General features: G+C 57.2%; 1 protein-coding gene across 15 annotated transcripts in view; it reads left to right on the top strand.

Moving 5' to 3' along the window:
* Positions 1-23968, top strand: part of ABLIM3 (actin binding LIM protein family member 3) — a 56128-nt gene that overhangs the window by 17899 nt on the left and 14261 nt on the right. For 14 of the 15 annotated variants that reach the window (XR_013929835.1, XR_013929836.1, XR_013929837.1 and 11 more), the window contains exons 2-6: positions 14217-14357; positions 16917-17100; positions 17523-17635; positions 20051-20177; positions 20310-20403. Coding sequence is in view for 1 of the 15 variants with exons in the window: in XM_080398041.1 (XP_080254167.1) it covers positions 14217-14357; positions 16917-17100; positions 17523-17635; positions 20051-20177; positions 20310-20403 (659 nt within the window). In the remaining 14 variants the exon portion in view is untranslated. The remainder of the gene's footprint in view (positions 1-14216; positions 14358-16916; positions 17101-17522; positions 17636-20050; positions 20178-20309; positions 20404-23968) is intronic. The other variant, XR_013929843.1, reaches the window with a different exon arrangement.

Below are 23968 nucleotides of genomic sequence, written 5' to 3'. Positions count from 1 at the left end.
GAAGGACTGTATTAATTGGCTGCAGGTGTATGTTTTGTGTCTTTTTGACTCCACGATTTGCAGGCGGTTTGATGGTTCAGCAGGGCTCTAAGGGAATGTGGCAGTACCCTTCATGCTGCAGCCCTGGGCTGTGTTGCCCCCCTACCAGGAACACAGCTGTTGAGATCCCAGTTGTTTTAGAAAGCACCTTCCAAGGATATAAGATTGGATAGAGGAATTTGGAGCCTGCCATGGAAGCTCCTGATGGTGTTTTGCTGCCAGCCCCGAGGTGTAATTCATCCCCTGGAATGGGACTGGCTGGGGGGTGGTGGGTCTTGAACCTCCTGTCCCTCTGAGCACGCGCTGATGGCATTGAGATTGCTCTGTAACATATACCCCTTCCATGCATCCTAATTATGGGGAGATTGTCCCTCTGACGCCAGGGCTCGCTTTGCCAGCTGTCACCTCCAGTCCAAATTACCATTTCGTTGCATTAATATCTATACAGTGTCTCTGGATAGAGATTTGATTTCAGCTCCCTCCCTGGAGTAGAAGGAGTTAAAAATAGCAAATCCAACACCCCTCATTCCCTGGCTATGACGCAGTCTCCCAGGTTGGAGATACAATGCCAGCGTGAATATGGTTTAAAATAAAACAAGTGAGTGTACTGCACTCTGCAGAATAGGAGAACAAGCTCCAGCCTGGAGAAATGACACGGAGTAGTCTCTGGTCTTCTAACCTGTGCCTGCAAAAGGCAAGAATTTCTCTTCCTTGCAATGCTTGTATTGGCCAGATAAATGATGCTACACACAGAGTAATTAGAGTACTACAGGAGGTATTCAGCCCATCAGGGAATCAAGTGATTGCAGAAGAAACCAGGAGGAAATTAGCTCAGTGCATTATGGTTTGGGGCTGTCTTTCTAGAGCATCGCGTACAGACCACCTTGCCAAGTATGGCCGGATGCTGAACTGAATGATCGGGGCAGAGGGATGCTGGACTCAGCAGCACTGTGGTCCCTCTGAAATAGCAGGGTGCAGACGTGCGGGCTAACTGGGTAGATCTTCTCCCAGAAGTGGGTACCAGACTATGTAAGCAACAGTCTGCTGCAAGGTGGCAGGTTGCCAACCTGGCTTTATCTGTCTAATGGGGCTGTTTCTCTGATCTGGTATAGAAAGTCCTAAATCCTCACATTTTTCACTCTCAGACACTGCCCTAGATTAAAAATGCTGGCTCCTGACTCGCTTTGTAATATTTTAAATATAGCATCCTTTATGTTTTTGATGTATGCACCATATGTTTTGAAAACTGCAACAAAATCCATTGGGCTTGTGGGTGGAGGTTAAAGGGAAAAAGCATTTCCATACGGGAAGCCGCAAATACAAAACACAGCAGCAAACAGAAAATCTCTCCATGCATCAGCCAGAAATAAGCTCCTTTTCTGTCCTGGCTGTCTCCAGCGTGTTCGTGTGCGTGCAAGGAACCAGCCTGAATGTTTCCATTGTGTCAGCTCCCGTCCCGGACACCCTGGCACAGACTCCATAGCCCCCTCCAAGGCCCAGCAGGAGATGCCACTGTGTCGGAGACCATTTGACAGCTCCTTTGCCCTTTCCCTTCCTCAGAAAGACCCTTTTCTGCTTTCTGTGTGTTTTTGGGGTGGTTTGGGTGGGGTTTTTTTTCAGCTGGGGCTGATCCCTCCTGCTAAAGCTCACCTAGGCTGCTGCATCCCTGGCTGGTGGCAGCGGGTGGGCTTTGGCAGCAGCAGGGAGAGTCCCCCTGGGCTCCCTGCACTCCCACGCGGCACAGACTGCCTTCCAGCATTGAACACAGACTCTGTTTAGCATGGAATTTGGCCTCAGCAAAATGATGAGCTAATGGCTTTCATCTCTTGGCTAGGACCTCAAGTTTAGTCTCTTCTACCACACACATCTGGCACCTCTTGACTCTAGGACCCAAGGGCATCCTCTCACATGGACACCCCAAACCCATCCAGCCTGGTTAGAGTAGAAAACAGCATCGTGTGGGCTGGGGCTGGGTCCAACCCCAGCTGAGGCACGCTCCTCCTTGCATTCCTGCTGTCTGAGGCTGCTGGGTGAGCTGTTTGGCTGGCCATAGCTCACCCACTTGTCATGCCTCATGAATAAAATCCGGGGGAGGAGATGGGCTCCAGCTGGTGCCTGGCTGCCAAGTGGGCTGCCTTCCTCTGGACCACCCTGCCAGGTCCCCTCTCTGGCCAGCATCATCCCAGGTGAGCCAGAATGAGGCTGGGGTGGCCAAGGGCAGCAGTGGGGGCTGGTGGGACCCATGTGGCTATTGGGTGGCCTGCAACTTCTGCTGGGGGTGGCAGCTCTGGTTTGACCCTGCACTTGGAGGATGGATAGGATGCAGTGGATGTGTGTACTGAGTGAGGGGGATGTCATGGGATGGCCACAGGGGACGTGGGGAAGGCTTTCATATTTGTTCTTGCCCTTCAGCATCCCATTGCACTGGAGGTTCAGGGCTGGGACTGTGCCTCACCCCATGGGCCATGCGTATCTTGGGGATGGCAGCGTCCAGAAGCATGGCAGAGGGGGGCTGCTACCTAGGATTTGACTGTCTGCTGTGACATGGTGTTCTCCAGAGAACCTCCCATACCTGGGATCCACAGAGGGCCTTGTGTCCCTGATGGCTCCGGTGAGTTTGTGCTCACCCAGATACCAGTCCCAGTGTTGTCCCCAGCCCTGCTTTGGGACACAGGCAGAACTCAAGCCATGGACGTGTGATATGTCTGTGTGCAGGATGCACTCATCTACCTTGTGCCTCTTTGCTCATACACTATTTATTTGTATCTATAGCAGCTCAGGCAAGATCATTTTTTGTAAGATAAACCAGATGTAAGGATGAAACCTCATCTTCAGCCTCTCAGCAGGGATTTCTCCTCACCTGCCTCAAATAAACCTTCCTGCAGCCCAAAACGCTGATCTCTGAGATGCTGGACATCTGCTGGGGAGGTGGTGGCCGGTGGGAGTTTGCCAGCAGCGGGATCATCCCCAGTGTGGTGCCCTGGCTGCACACAGCTGGCTGGTGACCCATAGCTGTGGGTCAGGGCTAGGATGCTGCAGAATGTGCACAGGGGCCGGAGGGCAGAATCGTGTGTCAGCTCACCATGTCCCTGGCCAGATTGTCATTGGTTTTGTCTGTAAGGGTGGGGGTTGTGCAGCACCATAGGAGCCTGGCCTCACCTCTCCCAGCAGATGCTATGGAGGGCTCTGGACCTGGAGGGCTGTGACCACCCTGTGCAGGATGAGATGCACAGCATGAGGCCAGGGGCTCTCAGCAACTCCTCACTAGCTCCTGCATCTGTGTCACTCTGGGATTCACTCCTGCTGTTTATGGCTTCATCAGACCTCCTAAATTGTGGCTGACCCTCTGAATCAAGAGGCGATCCCTCAAGAGGGACCTGTTCTGGCTTTCTGGGCCCAGATCCAGCATCTTAGCAGCCTCTCGAGTGAAGAGCTGATGTGTGTGCATGCATTCATCTGCTTGGGATGCCTGAATGAATGTGTCCCCCCGTGGTGGTGGAGCACCTCTGTCAGCTTCTGCTGGCGTGAGAGGGAGAGAGAAGAGCTCTGGCCAGTGCCTGTGCTCTGGATTCATCCCCTGGGAATGCCTGTTTGCTGTCTGCATCCTCCATCTCTCCTTCAGCTTGCACACACTCCTCTCCCCCATGGCTTTACTGCTCCATTTTTATTGAAAGCTAAGCAAACAGATTGTTGTCTGTGCTGTAGGGTGGGCTCCGCGCAGCTCCCTGGCCCTACACCAGCGTGTGCTGCCACTGTGCCCTGCCTGGCTGCTGGCTCGGTGGCAGTCCCTGCGCAGCTTGGCTGGCTCCCAGACCACAGGTGGAGTTTGGGTTCCTGGCTCTGGCTGTGGGAGCTGCAGGGTGCTTCGGGGTGTCTGAACCAAGCCCTTGGCAGCCCTGCACAGCCTGTAAGGAGCGGCTTGTGGCACCAAGGCACCCAGGCTTGGGGTGAAAGTGCCTGGTGCAGGGACCAGCGGAACTGGGACCTGTTCCAGCTGTGCTGCAGTGATGCTCCATGGCCCTGGAGGCTTGCTCATGTGGCCAGAGCAGCTCTGATCTGATCCCATTCACCCCTGCTGCACCTGATACCTGTGCAAGTCAGGGTGCTTTCCTGGCCAGGTTGCTGTTGCAGGGGGTGGCAGCACAGGTCACCTTGTAGCTGTCAGGGGATGGAGACACATATCTCACATGCTGGGGGAAGAATCTCGCTTCCTAGCTCTGCTAGTCTTAAGTTGCTGGTGGGAACTTCGTACCGCTGCAGTGGATCTCAGTAGCAGTTGGATGGCCAAATGCTGGGGAGCTGCACCAGCAAGGAGCAGTCATGCTCACCCCAAAAGTATGCTTGAGACTGCTGTGGTCCTTGCTGGTGCCCCGCTGAACCTGAGCACTGGCAACCAAGAGCCTCAGCCACCTCTGGATGCTGTAGCTGGGGCTGGCCACGTGGACAGCTACCACTCCCCAGCTTCACCACTGGGCAGCTCCCCCTTCACTGAGATATTCTGGGACTCCTTCATGAGTCTGACCTCATGTCAGAGCAGGATGTGAGCTTCAGGGCTGTGAATAGCTAATGTCCTTGCAAAGATTGTAAGAGGAAGAAGGTAGCCACCTGGCTTGCCAAGGTGCAGAGCATCCTTGTTTCTGCTTAGGAATGGGCCAGAGGGGGCTGCTTGCAGCTGTCCTGCCAGAGACACCCTGGGGCAGGACCCAGCACCAGCCATGTAGCACCTGGGGACCACCATGCTGTCCCCTCCAGTTTGGCCTAACTCCTTGCTCCGGGCTCGCCATAGCTCCTGCCATGGACAGCCATGCATTTCAGCCATTATTAATTAAAATGCAATCTATCCTTTCTCTTCCTCTCCCCAAGACACCGAGAGCTGCTAAAATATTCTCAGGGATAATAGGGAGAGGAATTGTATAGTTACTGTGAAATTTCAGCTGTGCCTTTTGAAGATTTATTGCCATTCCTAGAGCCTGCGATTCCCTGTTGAATACTCCGTCTCCAGCCCCGCGCTCAGTGGAAATACCGTGCCTGCCTGGGAGACTGGGCACGCCGTGTAAGATACACAGGCAGCTGTGGCGCATTCAGCCTGCGTGCAGATATGGTGCACCAGGTGCTGGGGGATTTCTTTTCTACAAGCTGTCAGAGGGGCTGAACTCCTCGTCTCTGACCTGCACGGGTATCTGCAGCACTTGGTGTCAGTTTTGGGGTGCAGCCCAGGGCCCCTGTGGGACAGGCACTGTGGGTGTGATACTGCATGGTAGGATGAGTATGGTATTGCTTGTGGAAAGTGGCTCCCGGTGCAAGCACGGCGCTGGGAGCAGAGGTGGGGAGCAGCCAAGAGGATTTTGCCTGTAGCTCTGAGTGCTGTGCCCAGGAGGGTGACAGTGGGAAAGGCAGCAAGGAGGGGGCTGCTGAGTGCACAGCCCTTCTCCCACATCGCCCGGTTCTTCCATTCCTTCTGCAAATTGATGCTGGGGGGGACAATGTGGAAGCTGGGGAGCAGCTGACCCAGTGCAAGGGGGCTGAGCATCCCACAGACCCTATTTGGAGGGGTTAAAATGGGAGGAACTGCCTGGTCCTGTCTGTTAGTCATTGCAAAAAATCCACAAATCCCAACTGCATCCCAGTTGGGGACCAGTTTGGGCCTGGCACAGGAAGGCAGGCACTGCCCTCACTTGGGGGTCCCTCTTGCCACCCAGTTTGGAGGTCTGTGGAGCCCAGAGCTCTGCTTGGAAAGGGCTTCCATGATGTCTGCACACAGACAAACATGCTAGCACCAGGCATCTCTGCTGCAATTGCCGTTCAAGGAGATCTTGTTGCCATGACAAGCTGTACAAGTATTATCTGGGAAAAAAAGACCCCAGCAGTGTGTGTTGGAGATGGGAGAAAAGCAGCTAGCACAGAGGGCATGTACATACCATGCAAGCCATGCACTAGTGGGGCTGCAAGCACGTGTGTTCAACTGCACATGTTAAACTCCTAACATGCGTGACCTTCAGTGTTACACACCAAGACCTCCTGTCTTGCTCCAGCCCGCTCCTGAGCTCCATGCCCCCCAGGCTGCCATGCACAGGGGTGCAAGCCACACTCCTGGCCCCTTGCCCCCTTCCAGTCCCCACGCAGCAGCCCCAGCAGAGCTCTTGCAGGAAAGGGAAGATATTAGCGAAGCTCTTGGTCCCATGCTGCAGCACTTGCCAGGCAGTGGAGACTTGTGCCCACCAAGCCCTCCACTTCTTCATTTATTTAGTAGCAGGGGCTGGTGAGCACCAATTAAGCTTTAAATGATGGTTTCAGCGCTGGGAAGCAAATGCTGTTAAAAATGACGGTGCCTCAGAGCAGGTGGTGCTGCTGAACATCAGTAGCGAGGGGGTGCAGCACAGCTCTGGGCACCCACCCCGTGGCACAGACCAGTGTGGGACTGGGGATGCTGCCTGGCTTGCCAGCTCTGGGCAGCCCAGCTGCCAGGCCAGGGAAGCTTGTGAGCACTACACAAAGCCTCCTGTTGTGCTGCTCTGCACCAAGCTCTAAACTTCCCTGCAGCTGCAACAGCTAGAAGAGCAACTTTTTCCTCTTTTTTTTTTGGGTTTTTTTTTTTTTTTTTTTTTTTTTTTTTTTGAGAATCTGGAAAAATCAGGACTGCAGCAACTGGGGCTTTCAGCAAACCATCCTGGGTACCCTGGGGCCCCTTGCCTAGCATACCCCACAGCCCTGCTGCCAGCAGGGCTGGGGGTGGGGGTGCTGGCAGGGGTGTTCCCCTGGGGGTTACAGGTATTTGCAGGGGAGGAGGTCCCTCAGCCAGCAGTGGGGTCTCTGGGTTTCTCCAGCATGTTACAGCCCTGCCTGGGCTCCCTGTGCTGGGGAAGTAAACATCCTGCAGGCAGGCATGGGCAGCTGCCGGCAGCTGGGTCACTGTGGGGAGACAATCGCCAGCTTCCTCAGTGCTTGCATTTGGAGAATAATTTCCATGAATGCAGCCAGAAACAAACTCTGCTGTGCAGACAGGGCCCTCGCTATTCACTGCTCCATCTTTTTTTCCTTTTTCCTTCTTTCCCCTTTCTTTTTGTCTTTCTCTCCTTCCCTCTTTATCCTTCTCCTTTATCTCCTCCAACTGTGTTTTTGACCTCCCTCTTCTCTGTTTTCGGAGCAGTAGCAGTGTGTCCTCCCTACAGACCAGCTCCCACCCCAGCACATGGTCCTGCCATGCCTTTGCTGTTAGCATGAGGCTTTGGCACCCATTTGGGCACCTTCCCATGTCACTGGCCAGCCACAGCAGCTGCCACCACTTGAGTCTGTGTGACAGTGACAGTTCGCTGCCTCCTCCCAGTTCCAGCTTGACATGAGCTCTGGGGGAACCCTCCAGCACTGGCTGCTTTGCTCCCCAGCGCTGTGCCGGGGGCCTGGGGAGCAGAGCAAGAGGAGAGGCCGGTTCTGCCCATTCCACCCCTCAGCATGGGCAGCACTGATGATGCAATGCAAAGCACGGTGCTGCCAGCTCTCTGGGCTGTGCCCACCCCTCCCTGGCTTTCCCACCTGCCGTCCTGCCAAGGCAAGGCGTGAACCTTCAAGCATCCCAAGGTTCAAATCCTCAAAGAGCCACAGGGCTGGGAACTGGAGCAGGACCAGAGCATGTATTTGAGCTGAAGAGGAGCCTGTTGTAGTGGTTTCACCCAGCTGCCTGGCACGTGGGGAGCAGCAAGGGTGCCGCTATGGGGTGGGGGTGCAGGGCTGGCATCTCTGCCCACCATCCTTGACCTACCTCTGCAAAGAAAGGACTTGCACAGAGCTTAGCTGCCATTATCCTCTGTGATATCCAGCCATGCTTGTTAAGGTCCTTCCCCGTGATACCTGGATAAAGAGAACTCCCTGCCCTGTGCAATGCCAGCGCTGCCCCAGCCTCCCCGACTCAGCCCTGTCCTGCTGCCGGCAGCCACGTGCCCTCACCCATGCTGGCATCTGCCACTCCAGCTCTGCTGGCTGCCGTCCTTGCAGCACCCACGTCTTGTTTGTGTCCTGTGTCATGCTGAGGAAGGTGACGAGGTGCAGAAGTGACAGCGGTGGGGGGCAAGGGGACAGCGTAAGGCAGGTGGAAGCAATAATTGGTTGTGATCTAATTAGGGAAGCCTAGGGTTAGATTAGGAGCTGTGACACAGTGGAGGTTTTTTAGCCGTAAGCTGCAGATGGTTCTGCCTGAGAGCTGGGAGAGGAAAGGTTGGCATGGACTTGCTGGGGTGTTCGTAATCCTGCCTGCGTGATGCTCCATGCTGACTAACAGCACATGTTTTCTGATGGCTTGGAAATATCTCAGTGCTTGGTCTGTGTAAGGCAGGTGGTCTCCCTTGCTCCCAGCCCATGCTCCCCACACTGCCCCGCTCCCTGCCTGCCCTCCCTGCTGGTGCCCATCACAGCCCGCTCCTGCACTGCAGGCATGGGGACAGCAATGGGTGCAGCACAAACATTGGGAGAAGCAGCCAGAGCCGCTCCAGGCTCAAACTATCCCACAGCAGATCCATGGTACCTGCCCTTGGCCTGTGCCTTTATCAGGAGCACCTCACCTGCCCCAGCTTAAAAACGTAAATATTAAGTAAGGAGTCATGTGATAATTCTGGATTTTACTTAAGGGAAAGATCAGAAGAGAAAATACTTTGACCAAGGGTAAATATATAATTTTCTCCTTGATCAAAATGACTTTTATCTGTGGAAGCTGGATGGAAAGCAGTGGCCGGCAGCCTGAGCACGGAGATGGCCATGCCAATACCTCAGCAGGTATTAAATTTGCCACCAGAGCTGAGCATACCGACTGTTGGCCCGTTCCTTTATTTCAGAGGTAGCTCGACCGATCTTTCAACTGGGTCACCAGCACGGCAGGGTGCACGTGCCCACACTGTGCCCCTTGCCCAGCTACCTGCTTGCTGACAGCCCCCAGCGCCCTTCCCATCACCACCTCAGCAGGGAGCTGGGGCAAACAGGCAGCCACAGTGCTGGGGCCAGCTCGTTCCTGCATGCTGTGGTCGGAGGCAGCCCCGCAGGACAGCTGGCTGCAGCACCAGCATTGTTTGGCCCCAAGCCCATCTTTCCCTTCCTCCCCAAGGCGTTTTTGTGGCTGCAGCCGAGCTCTTTGGCCGCTGCAGGAGAGCAGGCAGGAGCCCTCGGCCCCGCTGATGATGAGAAACCCATATCCCGAGACCGCTGGAGCTCCCACCCTTCCTCCCCGGCCACCCTTGGAGCACAACACAGGTCCTGCCTGGAGGGGAAATCCTCCCTCTTGCCTCCCTGGGGGCTCGGAGCCGGCCAGGTTGCCTTGCATCCCTGCTGCGGCAAGAGGAGCTGGGGTGCAGGGTCCCGGACATCGCCTCTTTCCCCCCACATCCCAGCAGGGGTTTCTTTTGCGCTCCCTCACTCTCCACCCCCAGCCCGGCACACCGTGTCCCATCACCAGCGCTTCACCCCAGCCTCTCCCTCAGCCTCCCGTGCTTCCAGCAAAATTCCTTTCTGGCCAGTCATTGCCGCCCCGTGGCCTCAGCACCTCCTGGGCGGGTGCACTGGCGGGGCCAGGCTTCCCCTTCCTGAGCTGTCCCAGCTCCACCATGCTCCTGGCCCCTTCCTCATCTTCGCCCAGTGCCACGGCATCAGCCCTTCACCAGGGACACAAGGGCATGGGGTCTGCCAGCCAAGCGCCCCTCAGGGTTTGGGTGCCCAGCTTCCCTCACCCTCCCCAGAGCAGCCACGTCCTGCGCGCACCCTGTGCCACGCTGGTCCCACCAGTCCCAGTGGGTTTTTGCGAGAGGATGACTTACAGCCCCAGTTAGCGCAGGGAGCGTGCAGAGGATGGCTGTGGTGAGTCGCTCACTGGGAGGCAGTGGGGAGTGGGAGGCAGAGGCTGCTGGAAGGGGGCTCAGCCCCGTGGAAGCGTGACAACTCCTGACGGCATTGTCTGCCCTGACACACTGCTGCTGCTCTCCCTCACCACCTGGCACCCACCCCACCTCGGGTCTCACCCAGGCACACACCCAGCACCCACTGGAGCTGGACCCCACGCTGACACCCACAGCACCCAGCGGGGACATCGCCCCTATGTGCAGCCGGCAGCTGCACATGCCAGTGCTCAGTCCCAGCAGCACCCACCCACCTCTTGCTTCCCACAGTGGTACTGCCTCTCGTTATTAATTAAAGGATGACTGCTTTGCTTTTCCAACAGTCCCCTTCACCTGTGCCTCTCTGAGCATTGTGCAAATATTAATTACTGGTAATTAATTAAATCAGGCCTCCCCATCCCCCTGTGGAGATGCTGTCTCATAAACATGCTGACAGCAAACACAGTGTCAGGGCAATCTCTCCAAGCTGGGTGGGAACTTCAGTTACCTGTTGCTAATGATGCAAACCCCACCTGCAGCAGTTTTTACCTAACTGACCTTCCTGGAGGGCTGATGGGCTGGGAGAGAGAGATAGGTGGGAAACCAGCAGGACCTGATCTGGTGCTAGTAAGGGATGATGGATGGATCTTTATAAATGCTCCTGGGTGTCCTGTTCCTTGCTGCTTGTGTTCCTGGAAGCTGCTGGTTGGGTATGGGACTGCAGTTAGGTGAGGCTGGCTGGTAGGAGGTGGAGGGCCCCAAGCAGCTGGTGGAGCTTGCTTTGTGTCAGCCGTTCAGTCCTGAGCTGCCTTGTGAGGCTGTGCCCTGTTATTTGTGTTGGTGCTGAGCTACCATCCTTCCATGGTAGATGGGGATCACCTCCTGTCAGCTCCCTCACTGCCGGGCTCAGTGTTTCAGAGGCAGCATAAGACTTTGGCATTCCCTATCCCACAGCTCCTCAGTGGAGGGCTGGGACACTGTGCAGGAAGAGGACAGGAAGGCAAACAAGGTTGTTGACCCTCCTGAATCGGAAGGTGGGTGCTCGGGGAACAAAGGAGGAGGATTGCCCGGGGATGCACAGCAGGAACCTGCAGATCGCTTGCTGCAGCATAGCCTGGAGGATCTCTTGGGCAAGATCCCTTTTCCCTCCCGGGGAGGGGGGGACAAAGCTCCTCTATGCAGCCTTGGGTGTTGTCTGGGGGCATGGTCTCTCCCCCCATCCAGGTTGCAAGCTCGCTTGCTTGCGTATGGCTGCTGCTGTCTGTTCCTAAGTCTGCGCAGGGCACCGATCCCTGACCGGAGGTGCCGCCTTAATCCAGATCAATGGGAAATCTGTTGAGTGCCCACGCAGCCGGGTGCAGCCGCTCACTGCCTGGCTGCAGCGGCTCCTCGGACTCTGCGGATCAAGCTCCAGACAGGACACGGGGGCAGCCCTGCAGGATTCAGGGCCTGGGCAGCCTTTTGTGCTGCATTGTGGAGCACAAATGCATTAATCGCTGAATGAAACCAGCTTAATTTCCCACTCCGCAAGCAAAAGCGGGAGCAAACCAGGGTGAGATTAAGGCATTCCTTGGGCAGCTTCCACCCCCTCACCCTGACTGCTGTATCTCGGCCTGCGAGGCCACTAATGCTACTTACATTATTACTGGATTATTTTGGTGTAATGAGCTTTGCCCTGCTCAGCTGTCCCTCTGCTCAGGCGTGTTGTGATGTGTAATACTTCCTGCACAAGGCCACGAGGCGGGCAGCTGCCTGCTCAAAAACAAGCAGAGCCCCAGCAAAACAATGCATTAATGTTCCCAGAGCAAAATTCCAGCATGGGCTGGAGGTTAATCGCAAATCAGGGAGCTTTTGGCATAGTGCTAAACAAAGCCAGCAGGCAGGAGGGCAGTGGTACCCTAAGCTGGGTCCTGACCCATCTCTGTGGATGCAAATAGGAGTGACCGTATCAGTGTCATCTGTGCCAGTGGTGTAACACAGCTGTAAGCATCTCTTCCATCCTCAGCTCCTTTTCCTCTGCCTTCCTTCCCATCAGACCTGCCAGTGCAGGGGCTGGGCGATGTGTTGCTATGGTCACCAAGAAGTTTCCCCTAGAGACCACAAGCCCGGAATAAGCGATGCCTGCATTTTCTGACATTGATTTCCCCCCCCCCCCTTTTTTTTTATTATTAATGTTTGTTTAACTGTTGATTAATTCCCAGCCTTTCACCCCACCTCCTTCTGGCTTTTTTCTCCGAGCTTTGTGGATTGCCGTGGCTGTGTCCCAGGGCTTGGCTTCTGCTGCTTCTTGGGGAGGGTGCAAGCATGGGGTGTGTGGGAGGAAGTTTCAGCGCCGTAACTCTTGCTGTGCCAGAGACCCCTACAGAAGAGATCCCCCATTTACTCCAACCTGGGGAGGTCCTGGACACCTCTTCCCAGGGTATTTTCCTCTTCCCTGCAAAATGTTCCTGCAGAAGTATGGGTGGGGGTACCCTGCTTCCTTTGCAGGTGTCCCTCATCGTATTTGGGACCACAAAGTGATTTAGGTCTAGACTAATTAACGTCTCCACTGGTCTGAGCTCCAGGCCTGGCTCAGGTTTTACAGCTCCTCTGTTGGCACTGTGGTGCTTTTCCATACCTCGGGTACCCCTGTTGGCCCTGGGAGCTCTTGGGCTGCAAGAGCACCATCAGAAGTGAAGTCCCAGCAGCTCCTGGAAGTTGGCAAAAAGGCTGGAGCCTGAGCTTTGCTGGGGGGCACTCATAGGAAAGCACCCTGGCTTTCCTGGCAGCCCTCTGGTCGGGCTTGGTGAGGCAGCCAGCCCCCAGCATAGCCCCAGGGGATGGAGCAGTGGCCAGGGAGGGTCAGCCCATTTTCCCAGTGGCAAGAGTGCTGCACATCCACAGAGTGTGTCTCTGGGCACTTGGCATATGGGATGGGATATTACTGTGAGATAGTCTCAATGTCATTTTGACTTCTCTTTCTTTGCTTTCGAAGTCAATAATGGGCTGTTTCTGTTCCCTGTCACATGATCTGCCCCATGGTGAGCGAGGAGCCTCTCTAATGACTGATCTTCTCTGTCCTATGCCCCTTTCTCCCTGCTCTGGAGGGAGTTCACATACCAGGTTTCAATCAGCTGCTTCTCTTGTTCCTGGGAATGCAGTTCAGCACTGGGTCAGAAAGTCTCTGGTCCATTGAAATGCTGCCCTTCGCTGCTCGAGCTGCCCAGCTTGCAATTCCCTCTCTGAATGAAGTCTCACAGCAAACGAGTCCTTTGCTGCTTGGTCCCTGCTTGCAGCAGTTAGCATGGTTTGGCCAGCCCAGAGCTCCTGTGAGCAGCCTGTGCACTTGCAGGCGGGGCAGGGAAAGCAGGAGCTTCTTCTTGAAATGTTTTCTGTGTCTATTTGGGGATTGTGCTGAGGAAGTAGAAAGACCCCTTGCTCCATACAGTTCCTCCTCTGGAGCGTGGGGCGAGGCTGCAGAGCATCAGCCCTTCGTGGTGGTCTGCAGAGCTGCTAGAGGAGGACGAGGAGTGGAGGTGAGTCCCAGGACCATCTGCAGCAGGGGAAGCTCTGGGGGAGCCGTGCTGCCCTCCCCTCCCCTCCAGCCCCCTGCATGGCGCAGAGCCTGCACGCGACCGCAGTGCTACTCCGGAAGGAGCATCGGGGCTGGGATGCTGCTCCTTGCTGAGGAGGTGAGAGTCCCACCAGGGCCAAACACTCAATTGCTGTGATGTTTGAAAGCTCCTTGAAAAATGACTTCTTCATCGGGCTCCTAACCAAACAAGTGGAAGCTCCGAAAAAACAACAGTTCCTTCCCATGCTGCTGCCAAACCGGTGCTCGCTGGTCTGTTTCTGAGCAGGTCAGCAGCGAGCCAGCATTGCCTGAGGGCTGTGGGGAGCAGAGCCGGTGGGTGGCTGGTCCCTGCGTTGTCTTCTGCACCTGCTTGGGAGATAGGAGAGCATCCAGGGAGCTCTGCATGGCTTTGGGCAATGGTAGAGATGACCTGGTTATCCATGCAGTGACAGGGAGCATTGCCCAGGCCCTTGCACTGCACAGCACTTAGGACCGCAGACCTGAGAGCCAAAGGTGGGTAGTGGCTCTTTTGTGGGGACAGGGAAATCCCACATCCAGACAGGGATGTGCACCCAGCTCAGTCACTGGGTACCGGCATGGTCTCAGCTGTCCTTTGACCTTAGCGACGGCCTGATGTCCGGCTGCTGTGTCACAGTTGCTGGAGGGCCCTTCTGCAGCTACCAAGCTGAGGTCAGTGCCATGACACCTGGCTGTGTCCAAAATGCTAACAGATGCTTCCCCTCTTTTGCTTTTCCCTCCCTTCTTTCTGCCAGCAGTTCCCTATCAGCAAAACCCCTACACCCCTGGAAGCAGCTCCACTGTCATCCAGTGCTACCGCTGTGGGGACACCTGCAAGGGCGAGGTGGTGCGTGTCCAGAGCAATCACTTCCACATCCGCTGCTTCACCTGCCAAGGTAGGATGGTGCCACCTGAAGAGCTGCTGGCTGGGTTGCCCCACAACCTTGGGTGCAGTCTGGAAAGCAAAAGGCTGGGGACAGACCTACCTGGCCCACTGAGATGTGGTCACATGCCGGGGGGTGGCAGCTTCCCACAGGGGTGGATGTGGCACGGTGCAGGTGGGGAGATAACGGCACGGGGCTGGCACTGTGCAGGCAATGGCCCTGCATGATGCCAGGGCTGGCAGGCTGGGAACAGTGGTGGCCGAGACATGGGTACCATCACTGCGCTCGAGCTGCCTGAATGCCAACGGCCCATGCTGTGCCAGTCCCCAACATACCCATGGCCCATCTGTGATCTGGGCGGGCCACCACGTCCTTCAGGTACTTGCCTGCTCCCAAATCGGGGGGAGGAGGAGGTGTGGCCAGCCTGGCTGAGAGGCAGCAAGGTGGGGGAGATGCCCAGAGCAGCTCCTGGTGGGGCTGAGGGTGGGCAACAGATCACTGCCACCCATGCATGGGATGCGACCAAGATGCCGTGGGATGCAGCTGGGGCTCAGTAGCCCCCGGGGGCTGGTAGAAATAGAGAGGTTGCTCGAATCCTCCCTGAGCACAAGAGGAGAGCTGCAGAGCCGTAAAAGCTAACGGCCCAGAGCTGATGCTGAAGGGCTCCTTAGCGTGTTTATTAAAGCAGCAACTGTCAGCCAGGCCAGTGGCTGCTTCTGTAGGTTGTGGAGCATCCCATTACCAGGGCTTTTTAAAGGTCTCTGGTCTTCCGAGCTCCCAGCACCCTGTGCTAGGCAGGACATAAATCCCCATCCCCTTGGCCATGCTTTGCTGCTCCTCCCTGGGAAAGAGGGTTTGGCTAGAGGGGACTCTTCCCCTGGGCTGTCACCAGCCCTCCTGCAGCCCTGTCCCCCATGCTGTGGGCAGCCCTGGATCTCTGGGGCAGGGTGTGAGCCCCAGGTTGCCCTCAAGGCTGACCTACATGTGTGGGGCACCATGCTGAGCCCCCTGTTCCTTCCCAGCTTGGACATGGGGGACCGAGCAGGAGCTTTCGTGTTCAGACAAAGAGCTCAGACAGCCGTCAGCTTCAAAGGGTCCAGGAGCTGGCAGGGAGAGCTTGGCAGTGCTCGTTGCCTGATTTCCAAGTGAAAGGGAATAAATAATGAGAGGAAATCCTCCTGTCTCACCTTCCCTCACAGCTCTTACCCACTGCCACCTCCGGGTGGCTGCCACTGGCTTCCACACCAGCCCCGTGGCTTGTCCCTGACATGTCCCCAGGAGCCTGGCACAGCTAGGGATGTGCTATGGGTCCCACAGCTAAGAGGGCCCAGATCTACTTCAGTTTTTTCTTGCATCTGCTTCCTGATGCTGTCCCAGAGCTGGTGGCCTGTCCCTTGTTGCTTGACAAATAAGAACTGGCAGGCTCTTTTGGAGAGCAGCGGATGCTGGCCCTGCACCCCCAGCTATCTACCCAGAGCTCCAGGGAGCCGCTTTGCCAGGGGATGCTGTGTGGGAGAGGAGCTGCATCTCTGCCCTTGTGGGTCCTGCACCCAGCGGGTCCAGCTGTGCCCTGCGGAGGTGGCTGCTGTGCAGGCTGGCCCGTGGGTGCGGATGAAGTGTGCAAGGACAGGACAGAGAGGTGCTTGGGGGTGAAGGGTAAAGCAGAGACCAAGATGGGCTGTGCCAGCAGGTGCTCAGTTGCTCTGTAGTTTCCCCTCTCTACCCCATCACCTTGCAGGACAGGTGATGGGCATAGAGCAAAAGCTGCGGGACCTGGTCCCTGTGCCACTCCTGAGGTGCCTTCCAGGGTCCGATGCTCTCGAGGTCTCTCTGTGAATGGAGGAGACGTAGGAGGGAGATGACACTAAGGGCCAGGGCTTGCCACATCTCCTTGGATTACTCTGATGGGCTGTGCACCACCCACGGTTCCCACAGCAGGGAAGGAAGCAAGATTGGGCTGGATAGCTATGGAAAAACAAGCATGAGAGCCCCGACCCCAGTGTGTCCCAGGGTCTGTTCCTAGGGCACAGCTTCGTGTCCAGGCCAGGGAGTGGAGAGTGCTCATCACAGAGAAGGCCATGCAGCAGGGCGTGGAGAAGACCTCTCCCCAGCCAACCCTAGGGCATGCCCAGCTCTGCGCCAGTCCTGTTCTCAGCTTCCTGACATCATGAGAGTGTCAAGTGGAGGGGCTGAGCGCCATCCACATGCCGTAGGTCCAGGAGGGGATGCCACGGGCCCTCCCAGGCTGTTTGTGCATGGTGAGTGGGGACTGCAGGGGTTCCCTTCCTGGCGCTGGGGTTTCCTCTGGGAGTGCCCAGCCCTGGCTGTCCGGGCAGCACCATCCTGCACCCTGCCACAGCCCAACACTGACATCTTGTGGTGCTGGGGGAAGGCCCCAGCGTGTCTGGTGGGAAGGGAAACCCTCTGAGATGCCTGCAGAAAGCTGTGTCTTCAGAGATGCCCAGGGACCACTGCTGGTGAGGCAGCAGAGGTAGGCTCAGAGATCCCAGCCGAGCCCTGGGGCTGGACCTGCTGCTGCCCCCTTGACGGGTGCGTGTCCTCCCCCGGCAGTGTGCGGCTGTGACCTGGCCCAGTCGGGCTTCTTCTTTAAGAACCAGGAGTACATCTGCACCCATGACTACCAGCAACTCTATGGGACCCGCTGTGACAGCTGTGGGGACTTCATCACCGGAGAAGTCATCTCTGCCCTAGGGAGGACCTACCACCCCAAGTGTTTTGTCTGCAGCACCTGCAGGTGAGCTGAAGCAGCCACCAAGGGTGCATGCCCCCCCTGCAAGAAGCTCTGTACAGCCCTTGGCTGTGCACTGGGGAGAGGGCTGTTTGTTCCCTTGCTCGGCACCGCAGCCCCTTGTTCCCTGCTCAGCACCGCAGCAAGCACCTCCTCTGTGTTTTCTTAGCGGAGGCCCTTGGGATGCAACAGAATGGCTCCAACCCTTTCCTTTGCAGCCTGGAGACCTGCCTTAATGCCTGCCTTGGTTCTCCTGCCCCAGCACACACGCACACTTGCTGCCTGCCCTTGTAGCCCTTGCCTGGAACCCCTCTGTTCCTTGGCACCACGGGTCCTGCTGGCCCCTGGGGAAGGAGTGCGCAGGCAGTCCCAAGCACTGCATGGAGTGATTTAGCAGCTCACACCTCCCCACCTCTCCTTGGCCACAGGAAGCCGTTCCCCATCGGAGACAAGGTCACGTTCAGTGGGAAGGACTGCGTCTGCCAAAACTGCTCCCACTCTCTCATCAGCACCAAACCCATCAAGATCCACGGGCCCAGCCGTAAGTTGACTGCTCTTGCACTACGTGATGGCTGCAAGGAGAGGGGCCACGTACCCCTGGATGGTGGTTGGTGGGGTGATGGGATGGGCTTTAGGGCCAGCATGCAGCGCTGCATGGAGCTGCGGGCATTCGCAGAGGTTTTGGAGGAGAGAGAGTGTGGTCTGGCTCTAGCCAGGACTGCAGGTCACCCCTGGTTTCAGAAACTCCCTGGGCCTGTTTGTGACCTGGGCAGGTGCTGCCATGCTGGCGGGCACTGTCTGGGGCAGCAGCGAGGTTTTGGAGCTGGGTTTGTTCTGAGGCAGTGCCCAGGTATTGCCTTGTGTCTGTGTCCGGGTGCCAGCCCCAGGACTGCTTGCCCAGTTTTCCCAGCATTGGCATTACTCACTGCCTGTATGAGCACTGAAAGGCTTCTTAGGCTTATCCCTTTGCACTGATGAACCCAAGCTAAAACTCAGCAAGAGCAACGGACAGGCTCTTCTGCATGGATTTGGCCTTGCTTTTGACCCCAGGTTGGTTGCTGGAATACCTTCTCTTCATGCCATGCTTTGTCTCCCCTCGCCCCCCCAGTTTTTCCTTGCTGCAGGCTCTCTGTCCCAGGCCGCTGCAGAGCATCCTGTGGGTACTGTGCTTGGGGGCTGGTAGAGTGTCCCTGCAGCGCAGAGCTGCTGCACACAGGGCTTGCTTCAGCCCATGTCGGGAGCGAGGGGACTGCAGCATGAACGTGTGATCCATGCTTCACTGTCTCCCATATGCCCCGTGTTTACTGCTGTCACGTCCCAGGGGCGCTGTCTCAGCGCAGCGCGTGGGCAGGTGGCAGAAGGCAGGGAGAGCTGGGAGCTGTGCCACACCGTGGTGCCCAAACCCTGCCACGTCAGCAGGCTGAGCTGCGGCGGGGCCGGGTGGGAGCCCTTGCTGTTGGAGCTCAGCAGCTCCTGGAGCATCAGTGCCTGGAGCAGAGTCGTGCAGCGAGGACCAGACCCAGGACCATGGTGTCACCTGTGGTCCTCGTCACCCTGGTGGCACTGGTGGTGGCTGTTCGGGTTGAGTTACAAGCTGGTGCTGATGGGTCCCTGGGAGCCATCCCGAGCTGCCTCCCCCCAGCTCTCACCATGACCTCGATGGGGTTAAGGGATGTGGCGGGGTTTGGATGAGCCCCAGCCAGAGGACAGCACCCCACTGTCTCCCATAGCAGGGCCAGGGCAGCGGGCAGGGGGAGGACAGCTGCATGCTCTGCCTCTCTCCTGCTGCTTTCTCCCTTCCCATCCCCTTCCTGCCAGCGCTCCTCCCCAGCCAGAGCAGGGTTACCTGAGGGCACCATGCTTTATTCATAGGCAGCTGCCAGATGTAGCCTGCTGCCTGCATGTGCCCCTTGTGACACAAGTGACCCTGGCAGGGCCACCCAGAAGGGGTGGCAGAGGAGGTGTGCCTGCTGGAGCCCATGCTGGTGCGCTCTGCAGGGAGGACATCCCTAGAGGAAGGATGCTGAGCCTCTCCCTGAAGCCCCAGCCCTGTGAGCAACTCAAAAACCAGCAGGACCTGTGTGACACAGGGAATGGATCCTGGCTGACGTGAGCTGGCCAGCCTGCTTTTTGCCAGGGGTCAAAAATCCTCCCCCCTTAGCATTGCCCAGCAGGCAGGGACTTGGTGCAGAGCTGCCTGGGGGTGGGCTGAGTGGGAAAGCCTGCCTGGTCAGGCTGCCTGTGCTGCAGCAGGGACGGGGTTAAGGAGAAACCCCATGTGGGCAAACCTGCTGCCCAGGGGGAGAAGAGGACACGGAGGAGTCAAGGTCAGGGGTCTGAGGCCCATGTGCTTCCTGCTCCCAGCCCTAACAGGAGCCAGGGGAGGTGGGGAAGGAAGGGAGTCTCGTAAATAGTGCAGCGGGGCCGGACGCGGCTGCCGGAGAGCACAGCCCTTCCTCTGCTGCGCTCACTGCGGACACTTCCCACCACTCCTGCCCGGAGGGGAGCCCCCGGGGACCTGCCGAGGCAGCGTGGCCCCAGCAGCCCGTGCAGGACCCTGGCCCAAGCGCATCGCCCAGCAGGGGGACCTGGCTCTGTGCTGCGGTGGGTGCTCGGCCAGGGTGGCTGGGTGCCAGCAGTGCCTCGGAGGTTCCAGCTCCAGCAGGAGGCTTTCCTCTTGGCTCCTTTGCTGGGAATGAGCATATTCCCATAAAGAAATCATCCCCAAGAAACTGGCCCTGGAGTGGGCTCAGGAGCAGGGTGTTTATAACAGCAGCATCCCCTAGAAAACGGGGTTCTCTGGGCTAGAGCTTTCCTCTGGGTGCAAGAAGTGTGCCTCGGGTTAAAAGACCAGGGTGCCTCAGCATAGGCCAGCAGATGTGGGTGTTCCTGCTGCACCACCGAGCCCCCCACCAGGGAGCTGCAATGGTCCCACACTCCCCTTCTGTCCTTCCAGACTGCGCCGGCTGCAAGGAAGAGATCAAGCAAGGCCAGTCCCTTCTGGCCCTGGAGAAGCAGTGGCATGTCAGCTGCTTCAAGTGCCAAACATGCGGGATCATCCTCACTGGCGAGTACATCAGCAAGTGAGTGCCACCATCCTGGTGGCAGGCTTGGCTGCCCTGGCCATTGCGGAGCTACACCCCCTGGGGCTGCAGTGAGGGGGTGCCCAGCACAGCTCACCTACCGCTCACCCCCTTCTCCTCCCTCTCCCAAAGGGATGGCATCCCGTACTGCGAGTCTGACTACCATGCCCAGTTTGGCATCAAGTGTGAGACCTGCAACCGGTACATCAGCGGCAGGGTCCTGGAGGTGAGTCCTGGGGCCGTGGCCACCCTGCACTAGTCTGTAATAGGGACCACATGTGTCCTGCCCAGAGGTGCACACCTTAGCTCTTGGTGTGGGGGTTTCATCGTCCTACACACTTGTCATGGTTTCTTGGGGTCATGGCTTCTCCTGCAGTGGGTGTGTGGAGACAGTCTGACCACCTTCTCTGGAGGGTGGGGGCAGGAAGGAGCACCACCATGCTGCAGAACTTTAAAGAGATGGCTTGGGTACTGGACCTCGAGAAGCAGCCAGAGCACACAGTGGCCTGGGTCTGCTGGGACATGTCTGGAGTCCAGGATGTGGGGACACTAGCCTTAACCAACTGCTACCATGCCCAGCTCTGAAGTGTCCCCACCATGCTCACCCCAGCCTGCCTTCTGAGCATCCCTGTGCAGGCAGCCTGCCTGTTGCCTTGGAAACGCATCCAGCACGGCTGCCCGCTGCGGAGCCCATGTGAGGGGCTGCAGCACCCTGCCCATGGGCAGCCATCCCCATGGCACACCCCTTTGCAGGGCGACAACCAGAGCAGGGGGTCCCCCTCCCTGGGCCACATCCAGCGGCAGCTTTGTTCATCACGTTGCTGGCCAGCAGGATCTGCTCTGGCAGAGCCTCCGAGGGGTGCAGGGATCCCACGGGGATCCCACAGCAAGGCGTGGGTGGGTGCAGGTGGCCTTGAAGCATGTTTTGGGTGACGGTGGAGCTGCACAGCTGGTGAGGGGAGTGGGGGTTGTTGTTAGGGAGGGACAGATAAGTTTGTTAGGGCTGGTGCTTCCTGTCGTCAGGTTGTCAGGTCCTGGCTTGGTCCCTGCTCCTGGAGGTGAGGTGTCCCGTCAGGCTTTCTGTTTCTACCCCAGTGTTTGCAGGGGCAGGGGGAAAGCCAGAAATTCTGATCTGAGGTTAAACTAAAGGCTCTGGAGGCGTAGAGAAATATGTTAGAATGAAGCCTGTTGTGATTTTTAGACCCCCTAGTGATACTGTGGAGTTGGGCTGTGGCGGCACTGGCTGAAAGCGTGCTCAGTTACTCCCGAGACCTTCCCTTCTGCATGGCTGAGCAGGAGAGAAGTGCTCCCAGGGCAGCATTGGCACCCACACCTCTGCCACCTGCAGACAGCAGCAATAGGAAGCTGTATCCCAAAACCGGAGACAGCAGGTGCTGTGGGCTGGAGTGGCGGTGGCTGTGTAGATCTCCAGCCTGCTGAGAGCTGTTCCAGGACATCTCCAGCCTGTTTCACTCACAGCCTACCAAGAAGTGGTCACCCGCTCTGGTCCTGCCAGTGGGGCTGGCCTAAGAGCATCCAGCTGGCCAGGGAGCCTCTCGTGAAGCAAGAGCCCTCCAGCATCTTCCCCCCTCTTCAGGGAGCGGCCTTTGCCTGTGAAGGCTTTCTGCTGACTCTGGGCTTCAGCAGCAGTCCCAGCGCTGGCTTCTGTGAGCATGAGCTCAGCACTGCAGCGGCTGCCATGGGCTGGTGGATCATGGGGGTCACTTGGTCAGCAAAAGTCTGAATAGAGCAGGGCAAAGCCAGAGGCTCCCCTGACATCAAATCCCTGCCACTGCTCCCCTGAGCAGTCTGGTCCCTGATAACCCCCTGCCAGGACAGAGCATCCTCAGCCATCCGGGCAGGGCAATCAGGCTGGGTGTTAGTGGGATGCTCGGTGTGTGAGGGTGGGTGAGAGGAGCCAGAGGGGACCTGGCTGGCGCCATCGGGCACTGCTGACTCTGAGCCATTTGTTGCACTGCTCTCGGGGTTTTCCTCGCTCAGTGCAACCACATCAGAGTCAGGACAAGTGTAGGACGTTCCTGCTGCTGCACATCTAAGGGGATGGACAGAGAGCAGCTCTGCAGGGCGTGACAGATGTGGGGGTACCAGCAGCCTGGCTGCAAGCTGGAGATGGTCTTGGGGCGGTGATGAGGGAACAAACCTCCCTGCTCTGCCTCACCTCCATCTGCCCTGGCTCTTCTTCTGGCAATACCTCTAGGTCTTTTCACCTCCTCCAGTGCCCTCCCTCCCCAGCTTTGCTCCCAACATAGGCTTTTTCCTGGCTGGAGGGGCCAGCCAGCTCTGCCCACCCATACTGGGCCATGGGAAGAAGACGACTGAATCCCACGAGATATTCTGGACTGTAATCATCTCACATTAGCATCTTGTGTGCCGCACCCGTGCCTGGACATGGGAGACCTCCTTGTGCAGTGGGACTCTATGGGCTGGAAGCCACATGCCTTGGAACTGGTGTCCCCACGGGCAGAGCCGAGGTGCCACCTCCTTGTAAGTGCTGTCACAGAGTCGAAAGGAGCATAGGGTTTGGGTGCTGGAGGGCTCTGGCAGGCAAGCACCATGAAACCTGCAGGCACCATGAAACCTGCAGGCACCCTTTCCCTCCCTGCGGCCGGGGCTGAGCCCGTGCTCCCCACCCTCCCTGGTTATGCACCTGCTGGCAGTATTGAAAGATCTGTAAAACCAGAGGCTTTAATTGTCTTCTCTGGCAAAGCGTGAAATGGAGAGGGTGCCTTTAAATATTTTTAGGCCTTAAGGAGCCTTCTCATGCTATCCCGGCAGCCTCCAGGCTTTCCCAGCTGCTCTGAGCTGTGCAGCCAGGCTTGGATGATTAATGAGCCTTTAAGGGACCCCAAGTGATAACGAGCAGGTCTCTTCCCTCGCAGCTTCCCTACCTTTTATGAGCTGTAATATTAACCAGTGTAAAAGGAACAAGGTTGGTGCCTGGTTTGGAGAGTTGTTCCTCGAGGAGGAGTGGAGGGTGTTGAGATGCTGGGTGGCTTTTGGAGATCTGCATTGAAATGAAAGTTGGGACTGGCTGGTACCACTGGGGGAGCTGCCAGCCTCCCCCTGCATCCCCGCGCAGATCTGAAAAGCATCCCCTTTTGGCAGTCTGACCTGTGACAGCAGCCCATATAGTCTAGATAGGAAAATATGTATGTATACAGGGTTTTTTTTCCTTACTATCAGCACACCAAGCCTTTGGGGGTACTGTGAGGATCCAAGAGCACTAAACCCATCCAGATTCAGAGGGGGACTGGGAAGGCAGCACATCAGTCACCAGGGCCCCATGTTCCCTGCGTTAGCTGTCTCTGGCCAGCTGGAAATATAAGTGGTGGGAACTGCAGGCACGCTGTCCTGAAGTGTGTAGGAGCTGGGCTTTAGCTGAGTTATTTTTCATCTTTTTCCCTGTGTTTACAGCTGTCTCCTCCAATTGATGCAGCTCAGTGTGCTCGCCGTGGGTGCACAGCACTGGCTGGTGGGTGCTGACGTGGTGCTGCACTGGGCAGCTGCCCAGGCAGGGCTTTGTGTACAGGGGCTCAGGCAGAGCAGGAGGAACTGGACATCCTTGGGGAGCTTCTGCCTTGGTGGGGCGGTGGGTCACCTCCCTGGGGCAATGGGCGTGAGACATGATGAGCCCGTTGGCACAATGTCAGCAACACTGGAGATTCTAGATGAGGTTTTTAGGAGTAAAACTGGTTTAGAATCTGTATAGCCTGGATGTGTTTGCTCAGGCTGGTGAAGCATTTAGTGCCAGCTCCTGCCATGGGGCACTG

This window comes from Falco punctatus (genome assembly GCF_963210335.1).
Source record: "Falco punctatus genome assembly, chromosome: 8".
In the NCBI taxonomy this organism is placed as follows: domain Eukaryota; kingdom Metazoa; phylum Chordata; class Aves; order Falconiformes; family Falconidae; genus Falco; species Falco punctatus.
The sequence above is the reverse complement of the archived record's forward strand: the minus strand, read 5'-3'. Positions and strand labels throughout refer to the sequence as shown.